This window comes from Cololabis saira, chromosome 21, assembly GCF_033807715.1.
Source record: "Cololabis saira isolate AMF1-May2022 chromosome 21, fColSai1.1, whole genome shotgun sequence".
Lineage (NCBI taxonomy): Eukaryota > Metazoa > Chordata > Actinopteri > Beloniformes > Belonidae > Cololabis > Cololabis saira.
In genome coordinates this window covers 1736961-1747606 of record NC_084607.1, presented here as the reverse complement: position 1 = coordinate 1747606, position 10646 = coordinate 1736961, and the positions used below count along the sequence as shown (strand labels likewise).

Sequence of the window (10646 nt, the reverse complement as noted above, 5' to 3'; positions counted from 1 at the left end):
TCCTGTAGACTGAATGAGCAACTAAAGGTCCAAAATGAATGCGACAATAAGTGTTAGATAAATCAGAAAAAATCATATCTTTGCAGGTTTATGGTAATATAATCTGTTTTTCCAACTCAGCCTAGGGAACATCAGGATCTTGATCCAACCATCTTATCAAAGCACGAAGCATAAAAGATACAGGAAAGTTCAACATTTGATTCACCTAAACCAGGGGTCGGCAACCCGCGGCTCTAGAGCTGCATGCGGCTCTTTAGCGCCGCCCTAGTGGCTCCTGGAGCTTTTTCAAAAATGTTTTTTGTTTCCTTTTTTTCTTCTTTTTTTTCCTTTTTCCTTATTTCTTCTTTTTTTCTTCTTGTTTTCTTTTTTTCTTCTTTTTTTTCTTTTTTTCTTTTTTCTTTTTTTCTTCCTTTTTCCTTTCCTTTTTAATCTCAACATTTCGACTTTTTTCTCGAAATTTTGACTTTTTCCTCGACATTTCAAGTTTTTTCTCAACATTTCGACTTTTTTCTTGAAATCTTTACTTTTTTTCACGACATTTCGACTTTTTTCTCGACATTTCGACTTTTTTCTCAACATTTTGACTTTTTTCTCGACATTTCGACTTTTTTCTCAAGATTGTACTTCAACATTAATCTTGACATTTTGACTTTTTTCTCGAAATTTTGACTTTTTTCTTGACATTTCGACTTTTTTTTCAAAGTGCATAATAATTACTATATAATAACTAATATAGAAACATGCAGCATGTGTTTCTTCATTCTAATTCTGATACAAGACTTCATTTTTTGCGGCTCCAGACATATTTGTTTTTTGTTTTTTTTGGTCCAATATGGATCTAAAACATTTTGGGTTGCCGACCCCTGGCCTAAACCACCAGATCTTTTATCATATTGAAGAATTCTGTTTTTTATCCTAGGTTTCTGGTTTTTCCAAATAAATTTAGAGATCCAACCTTGAATTTTTTTCCCAAAAACCAGTTATTGGAGGTAGATGTAAAGACTAACTCTGGGAAGTATATTCATGTTTATAATAGAGATGCGAGCGGAACTTAAATCAATAAATGTGTCTATTTACTCAAATCATCCTTTATGGAGCTTGATAGTCTTTTATAGATCTTCTAAACAATAGTACCGAGAGAAGGATATATATCTAAACCTAAATATCTCAAATTTGGCACTATTGGTATTTCTGATTTCAAGTTTAAGTTGGTCATGGATATGTTTAACGGTAATAAATCAGATTTATTTAAATTAACTTTATAGCCAGAAATTAAACCAAAATCATGAAAATATTAAGAACAATTGGGAGTGATGATGGAGCTGGTCGAGAAATAACAATAAATCATCTGCATAAAGAGCTATTTTATGGTTCTATCTGCCTCAACTCCTGACAATTACAGAGCTTCTTCTTCTTCTAACGGCTCCAGTGATGGAGAAACAGCCGTGAGAGGCCGGACATCCTGGACGGGGACGAGAACAGTACCGTATTTTCCGCTCTATAAGGCTAAACCTAAAAGCCTTTAATTTTCTCAAAAACTGGCAGTGCGCCTTATCATTACGGTAATGTCTGTTACTGTAGTCAGGGGGATTGTGGGTAATGTAGTCAGGGGGATTGTGGGTAATGTAGTCAGGGGGATTGTGGGTAATGTAGTCAGGGGGATTGTGGGTAATGTAGTTGGCGCTAAAAACGTCAGGAATCGTCGCAGACGTTCAAGACAACAGCAGCGACTCTGACTCACATAACGGCGACTTTGGCCAGATGGAGCAAAGCTGGTTTTTATTTTGTTAATAAAGTTTGACATACGGTACTTTTCTTCTTGTTTTTTTTTTTTGCATTTGCTGTAGGATTTTGTAGCATTTCCTGTAGCTCCATCAGGTAGATACGTAACTCAACCCCAGCCACTATAGGACGGTATTTACCAGATATAATAAATATATATATATATATATATATATATATATATATATATATATATATATATATATATATATATATATATATATATATATAAATAAATACATCATTTATTGAAGGTGCGCCTTATAATGCGGAAAATACGGTACCTGTTACGACCATTGCAGGAGGATTACTGTATAAGGTTTTTAACATATTCAAATAGTTTCTACCAAAACCCACACTCTGTAAAGTTTACCATAAAAATTGCCACTCAAGGCCATCGAAAGCCTTTTCGGCATCAACTGACAACAATGCGCAAGGAGAAGCTAAAGCTTCTCTAAGCTATAGCTACTCTATAGCTATAGCTATAGAGTAGCTATAGCTATAGAGAAGCTATAGCTATAGCTATAGCTTCTCTGAGCTATAGCTATAGCTTCTCTATAGCTATAGCTTCTCTAAGCTATAGCTATAGCTTAGAGATGTATCTACTGTATCTACTGTAATAGACCAGGCTGGGGGGGTTAGGGGGGGGGAGGGGGGTATCTAAGGGAGAGGTTTATGGCTGTGGGGATGTCCAGTGTTCTGCATGAACGAGTTCAAACGAACGCATTCATTCAACACGTTCATTTCTGCAACGTATTTGTTTAGGTCCAATTATTACGGAATAAATTTCATCACATTTAAAATATTGGACGAGACAACGACTTCACACTACATTACCCACAATACAGTGCACACTATCCTACCACGGGGCACCATCTCCATGGCAACGGCGGTCCGAGCCCGGTGCATTTTTACATGACCAGTGGAGAGAGAGACGTTGCAGACGCAGATGATGATCCGCTTATTATTTACTATTATCTATTTAGGTTTTTTTGGGGTGTGGGCGTGGTCTGACCTGGTGGGTGTCGCCTCACCTGGTGGGTGTGGCCTGACCTGGTGGGCGTGGCCTAACCTGGTGGGCGTGGCCTGGCCTGGTGGGCGTGGCCTAACCTGGTGGGTGTGGCCTCACCAGGTGGGCGTGGCCTGACCCCCCACCTGCAGCCCGTCTTCAGGGAGCGTTAGAGACGCCCGAGGCACCGTTTTGATGTTTGAGGCGCCGGTTCGACGCCTGAGGCACCGGTTCGATACCAGATAACGAGCTGAATGAACTCGGTCTGAAAATATCTGATAACAACAAGCATCACATGACTAAGTAATAAAACCTTTTAAATGTGATGTTTGTCTTGTTACGCTGCTGTTTATCCAACATGTTGCAGATCTAGATCTAGATTTGTAGGTAAAAAAACAAGAGCAGGCTTAAACTGTCTGAATGGATCAGAGTTTATTGTTTCATCAAGTCTGAACAGGTTCTTACGACGGAGTATTAGGGCCAAACTAAGACAAAAAAAATGGAATTGATAACTGTATTTCAAATGTAAGCTTTTTTTTTTGTTTACATTTTTGCAAATGTACAATGGTCCATACATTATAACACATGTACGCTATAATTTCAACTTGTGCAGTAACATCAGCAACACAATGTCAATGTGAGACAGAAAAGAGCAATAGGGCAAATTTATAATCTGCATCAGGACTTTACAACTCTGAGCACTAAAGCACCTAGCACTTTAAAGGTATTCTATGCAACAAATCCCTGATCCCTGATAAGCTAGCAAGATTTGAAAGAGGCACCTCTAAGCCCCGCCCATTTGGTCCGAATGACACGGATTGGTCCAGGTCCAGGAAGGGAAAGAACCAATCAGATGCCTTCATTTTAAACCACGCCCCCCCGCCCTGTCCCATGCGCGCACTCGCTTCCAGCCCCCCCCGTGTCCACTTCCCACGGGTCCTCCTGGGCTCACAGTGTCCCAGTGTAACCCCCCTCCCTCCCCTCTGCCACGGAGCCCCGGTAGTTATTTCCAGAGCGGGTCGGCCCCGCTGTGTGTGTGAGAGCGGGGAGCAGAGCCGTTAGCCGTCTGGGCTGCTGCTGCAGGACTCTCTGCCCAGCAGCAGCTCCTGCAGCAGCAGCCCGCGGGGACACGTGAACAGCCGCAGCCGTGAAGAGCCGCAGCAGCTCCGGCTCGGAAGCTGTATGGGGTCCGTGGGGATGTAGGCGTCTCCATCACAGCGAGAGCGGAGAGCGCCGGTGCAGGCTCTGTTGCCACAGCTACACCGTAGGGTACGCCGTAGCCTACGCCGTAGGGTACGCCCTAGGCTACGCCGTAGATGCCGTAGACTACGCCGTAGGGTACGCCCTAGGCTACGCCGTAGGGTACGCCGTAGGGTACGCCGTAGGGTACGCCGTAGGGTACGCCGTAGCCGTGGCTCTAGAGCCTGCACGGCACCGCAGCGTTCCGTCAGCCGCACCGGCACTGGCCGGGATGGAGACGCCGGTGGGCACGTTTGGGTGGGCACAGCCCCCCCCTGCCCCCCCTAAAACCGGCCTCGCTTACAGGTGAATGAGACATGGAGTAGTTTTGCTGTAAATGTGCTGTCCAAAATGTTTAATAATCGTATGCGCGTTCGTGTTTGTTGGGGCGTGGCTTTGGACGGAGCGCTCGTGGATGGGGGCGGGGGGGGCGGGGCTTAGAGGAGGCGCCACTTTCAAATCTTGCTAGCTCTCAGAAGTTGCATAGAATAACTTTAACTTATATGGTCACTTAATTACTAGTTTACCAATGGTATGTTTTTATTGCTTAATGTTTTTTTATCTGGCTTAGTTGTTTTTTAATGTTGTGTTTTGCTGGTATGAATGTCATATCTCGTATGTCTACTGGTTCCGATTCTGTGTCTGGCATTAAATTGCCGCGGGGACGAATGGTGGAAATTACTGGCTACAACCGTGAATATTTACACATGTGTTCATTAATATGTACGGTCCCTGTTCAACAAATCAAGTCAAATCAAATCAAACTGGTCTGAAACAGTCTCAGTTGTCGCAGACGTCCACCTTCAGGACGGGCCGGTAGCTGTCGGACATGGTGGCCCTGACGGTGACCCGGTCCGTCCTGTGGGTCAGCCCGGGCCCCTTAGCTTTGCCCCGGGTGAAGCCCTCCTCCCCGGCCTTGTACATCAGCTCGTACAGATCTTTGTCGCATGGCTTGTCCCCGTCGAACATCCCCACGGCGTACCAGTTGGAATACAGGTTGAAGTCGTAGGGGACGGAGAACATGACGGCCATCTTGCCCTGAAGCTCTTCGCTGGACTCCTGGACGAGGTCGTAGGTGAAGACGCCCACCGACCCGCGGAGCCCCCACGACTTGACGAAGCGAGCGCTTCCGGCTTCGGATGGTTTGAGCATCGGCGGCAGAGGAGCCTCGCTGCTGCCGCTGACCAGGTGGACGCTGGACAGAAAAGACACGGTTACCGGAGAGTCCTCAGACCCCAAACCTGACCGGTCATGCATGCTGGGACGCATGATGCATGATGGGACTTACCGAGGGTCGGTCAGGGAGCAGCAGGAGCTTTTGTTCTGGATCTCCACCAGGCATTGGCGTTTTGGGACTTCCATGTGTGGAGCCTGGACAGAGATGGAGAAGCTCAGGTCCAAATCAATACTTTTAATATGCATGGCAGGGGCGTCCTTTTCCCTGAGCCAGGGTAAAGTGCACTTATTCCTAAACTAAACCCAAAAGGTTTTCTTTCTTAAAGTAACAAGAAGAGTCTGGTGCCTAATCTTAGCTAAACAGGTTTTACTTCCTAAACACTAAAACACAAGACCTGCACCCGACTCCACACCTCCAGACCTGATCAAGTAGTTACTAGTCCCAAACCCAGGGACTAGGAACTAAACCCCAGCAAGGAACTAAACCCCAGCAAGACCAAAGAGATGGTGGTGACCTTCTCCAGCAGACAGAGGGATCTGGCTGCTGCAGTCACCACCACCATCCACGGGAAGCCAGTGGAGACAGTCGTGGAATACAAATACCTGGGCACCATCTTCGACAACCTCCTGAAATTCTCCGCCAACACAGAGGAGATTCTCAGGAAGTGTCACCAACGGCTGTACCTCCTCAGGAAACTCAACTCCTTTGGAGTCAGTACACACATCATGATGACTTTCTACTACGCCTTCCTGGAAAGCATCATGACCTTCTCAATGACCTGCTGGTTCCACTCCCTCAGCTTCTCCATGAACTGCTGGTTCCACTCCCTCAGCACCAGAACAAGAACAGACTGCAGAGCAGCACTGTGCTCGAAAATCATCGGCCTGCCGGTCAGAACTCTGTCTGTGGTTTTCAACCAGCAGGCCCTCAGCCAGGCAGATCAAATCATGAAGGACCCCTCCCACATACTCCATCCTGCATTCCAGTGTTTCCCCTCCAGGAGGCGCCTCCGCTGCGTCGCCTGCAGGACTGAGAGGAGGAGAGCTACTTTTGTCCCCAAAGCTACCCTGCTCTTTAATTCCAGCTGCTAAACTCATCCCCCACATCCACAGACCCCCCCTCCCCCGGACTACTCTATACTCCTGTTGGACTGTTTACATCCACTGTCGACTCTTTGCATTGATACTTTATATTTTATATTTTTATTTATACCACTACAGTCACTCTATTGTAAATTTTTTTGACATTCATATATTTATATATTTTTTGTACATAACGAGACATGCCCTGTTCATTTTATTCTATTTTATTCTTGTTCTATTTGATATTTTCAACGTCTTGCTGCTCAGTTGTCTTGCAATTGCCCCTCGGGGATAAATAAAGTATTCTGAATCTGAATCTGAAACCCATAGCTGAGATAGCCGAGCTAGCAGCGCTAGCCCAGTTAGCCCAGCTAGCCGAGCTAACGACCCCCCCAGGAAGTGACGACACCACGAAAGCCAGAATATAAACACAGCAGGAGAAGAAGAAGACGGACAACAGGAACCCTGACCCTAGCGTCGCGGAGTCGAACCCCTCCCTCAATAATCCATCGTCTTGTTCTGTTTACTGGGAATCGAAGTCGAAATGTTGAGAAAAAAGTCAAAGTGTCGAGAAAAAGTCAGAATTTCGTGAAGAAAGTCGAAATGTTGTGACCTGGTCCTGGACTGGGCTGGAAACCCGGACCGGTGAGGAACTACTTACCGCTCAGAGAAGACCTGGTCCTGGTCCTGGTTCTGGTCCTGGTCCTGGTCCTGGTCTCTGGTCCTGGTCCTGGTTCTGGTCCTGGTCCTGGTCCTGGTCCTGGTCCTGGTTCTGGTCCTGGTCCTGGTTCTGGTCCTGGTCCTGGTCCTGGTCCTGGTCCTGGTCCTGGTCCTGGTCCTGGTCCTGGTGGAGACGAGCTCAGCAGACTGAGTCGGGCTGAAGCAGACGGGACGATCCTGAGGTAAATCTGACCTTTGACCTGCTCCCGTCCTTAAATCCCTGAATCATAGGAAGGGCTGGTCGCACTTCAGGTTTCCATGGAAACCAACCAAAACAAGAGTGTTGTTGCCTTGTTTGGTTACCTAACAGGTTCAAGGTTCACTTCATTGGAAAAAAAAAAAAAAAAAAATTGTAATTTTTTTTTTGTCATTTTTTGTCATTGTAAAGTGTAAACTTCTTTTTTTATGTTTGTTTTTTTGGGGGGGGGTGTTGCTGGTGATAAACAAATTTTGTCGTGACCCGTCACTGTATGATTACATACATTTAGTAAGTATGCAAATGTACAATGGTCCATAAATAATAACAAATATGTAATATGCCAACTTGTGCAGTAACATCAGCAACACATGTCAGTGTGAGCCAGGAAAGTGCAATAGGGCAAATGTGTAATCTGCATCAGGACTTTACAACTCTAGCACTAAAGCACTTTAACTTATACGCTCACTTAATTGCTGGTTTATCAATGTTAACATGTTTTATTGCTTAATGTTTTTATCTACCGTATAGGTAAGAATGTATGTCAGATTCAGGGCTAGGACTGGATTAGTGTTTACGTCAACCCTACTCTGTTTGGAACATGTTGGTGGATCCAAGAGGTCTGACCAAGATACATATATATATATATATATATATATATATATATACAGAGCCGCCGCAAGGGGTGTGCGAACCGTGCGACCGCACGGGGCCTCGCGCCCCAAGGGGCCTCGCGCTATGGGCCGTTTTTGAAAAAAAAAAAATAATATTTTTTTTTTTTTTTTTTTTTTTTTTTTTCGTTTTTTCCCTTATAAATATCAACAATCATGTTCCATTACAAACCTAAATGTGTACTCGTCTGTGCATATCAATAAATATGTGCAATGATGCGCGTGTCTGTTGTTCCATACAACTGATCAGACCAAGCGCAGACACAAGCTGCTCTGATCCAGACGGGTGGAGTTGGAACAAACTGTCACACAATGTTGAGAGAACGAGACAGATTCAGGAAATTTCCATCAGGGGATGAAAAAAGAAAAAAACTAAAGAAAATGGAAGAGTTTAATGCCTCTCTGAAAGGCTCGTTTGATAAATTTGTTAGAAAAATCACCAATCCGACCGGGTCTCAAGCAGCCGTGGGGCCCCCCGTCGAGGCAAGTCAAATGATGATGAGGCAGGGGAAGGTATCCAGTATTTTGCTAATTGGAGAGTTAAAATTGCGCATATAGACACCCGATCCGACCCAAAAAACCCCAAAATTTCGCGCGCGTGAGCGTAGCGAGCGCGCGAGGGCCCCACCCAAGCCATTCCGCACAGGGCCTCGCAAATCTCCCAGACAGCTCTGTATATATATATATATATATATATATATATATATATATATATATATATACATACATACAGTGGGGAGAACAAGTATTTGATACACTGCCGATTTTGCAGGTTTTCCCACTTGAAAAGCATGTAAAAGTCTGTAATTTTTATCATAGGTACTCTTCAACTGTGAGTGATGGAATCTAAAAAAAAATCCAGAAAATCACATTGTATGATTTTTAAGTAATTAATTTGCATTTTATTGCATGACATAAGTATTTGATCACCTGTCAACCAGTAAGACTTCCGGCCCTCACAGACCTGTTAGTTCTTCTTTAAGAAGCCCTCCTTTTCTCCACTCATTACCTGTATTAACTGCACCTGTTTGAACTCGTTACCTGTATAAAAGCCACGATTTCGGAAACGGCCAATGAGTCAGCAGCTGACTTCCGGTTGCCACGGAAGCAAGAACCTCACTGAAGAACCTTTCTGGTTTTGCTGTGAGAAAAAAACTGATTTTGGCTTCTGACAAGGTCTCAAATCACTCCGATTTGAGATAAAACCGTAACTCGTAGCCAAAAAACGAAAACATGAGAGACACAGAACCCGGCAGAAAAAACCGTTTGGTGTTTTGGAGAGAAAAGAAGTTTTCCTCCGTTTTGAAGTTTGAATGACAAAAAAAACCGTTTGGTGTTTTGGAGAGAAAATAAGTTTTCCTCCGTTTTGAAGTTTGAATGACATTTCTACGTGCAGGTATGGGAAAGTTAGATGACTCAGAAAAAAGGTGGTTTTTTTTTTAACATTTTCCCATCCGCTTTGAATGGGTTTTTTTGGCTGGTTTTTTGAGAATAACTTTGGGGAAAAATAGGAATTTCAACACCAAAAGTCATAGCACACTATTCCCGATCGAGCCGCACGTTTTGATATATGATACGCCTGGGTCCTCTGAAATCTGTAGGAGGAGTAGCGAACCGAAATCTGTCCGGAAAATGAATACGCAGAAGCAGATGAAGAAGATGAAACGCACACAATAACAATGTGGCGGCGCCAGAGGCATTATCCTCCATTGCTATGGCATAGCTATGGAGGAGGCGTGCCACTTGGCGCAGCCGTGGCACTAACTAGACAAAATTCCCTGGAGTGCCACGGGACTACTGCCGGATGATTGCGATTTTGATGACATTCAAAAGTTATCAGAATATCACATATCGGCCAGTCAGAAGAAGGGGCGGGGATAATTTGCACCAATGAAGGTCAAGTACTCAATACCGAGTCCGATGACACCACCCACGACTCTCTACGTCAAACCATTCAAAAGTTATAGCATTTACTCTGGGTTATTTACTGTGCGTGCGTGTGTGTGTGCGTGTGTGTGTGTAAGAGGGGGGTATTTAATATATATAAAATATATATAATAATAATAATAATAATAATAATAATATATATACCATGAACCTGTTCCCAGCAGGACTGGGGATCGGCTAAGGTGAAAAGGTCAGGGGTCAGATTTCTCCATTTTCCAGGTTAGAGTATATTGCTGAATCCCAATCTCCACCCTAAACCCTCCAGCCCTGAACCCTCACAGACTTTCAATGACGTCAGCGTCACGTGATCAAGTGTGCGAGGGTGTGAGGGCTCCAAATGGTATAAATAGGAATGGGACAGCACTTAGCAGAAACCGGACTTTTTTTTTTTTTATTAACTTTTATTTAAATTTCACACAATTTTACAAAATTCCTAGTCAGATCAAAATGTTACCTACCGGTATTATAAGTTTGGGAATGATCATCCGGATGTTTGAAAACAAAGTGGTAGCCTATATAAAGGAGCATAAAATTCAACAAAGAACACAATTTAAATATGCAATATGTACAATATGTATTTCCTTGTTGACATTGTCTTTGTCTTTGTTTCAATCTACCCATACCAGCACATCCAGTACGCCAGGCTCAATCGCCGAGTAATTTCATTTTTGTAAGAGCGTGTAAACTGATGGTAACCTGAGTTAAATATTCCAGCTGTGTTATGACCAACTAATATTACTTTCCATTTTTCAGCATGATGTCATTTCATTTTTGTAAGAGAGCGTATAAATTGATGGTAACCTGAGCTAAATATTACAGTTAT

The 10646-nt window shown here is 43.9% G+C and overlaps 1 protein-coding gene across 1 annotated transcript; it reads right to left on the bottom strand.

Moving 5' to 3' along the window:
• Positions 1-3739: 3739 nt before the first annotated feature.
• On the bottom strand, positions 3740-7185 carry LOC133421949 (DELTA-thalatoxin-Avl1a-like). The gene is made up of 3 exons (XM_061711760.1): positions 6951-7185; positions 5319-5401; positions 3740-5225 (listed from the first exon to the last, which is right to left on the bottom strand). The coding sequence occupies exons 2-3, from the start codon at positions 5390-5392 to the stop codon at positions 4811-4813; spliced, it is 489 nt and encodes a 162-aa protein (XP_061567744.1). The 5' UTR covers positions 5393-5401; positions 6951-7185; the 3' UTR covers positions 3740-4810.
• Between the last annotated feature and the right edge of the window lie 3461 nt (positions 7186-10646).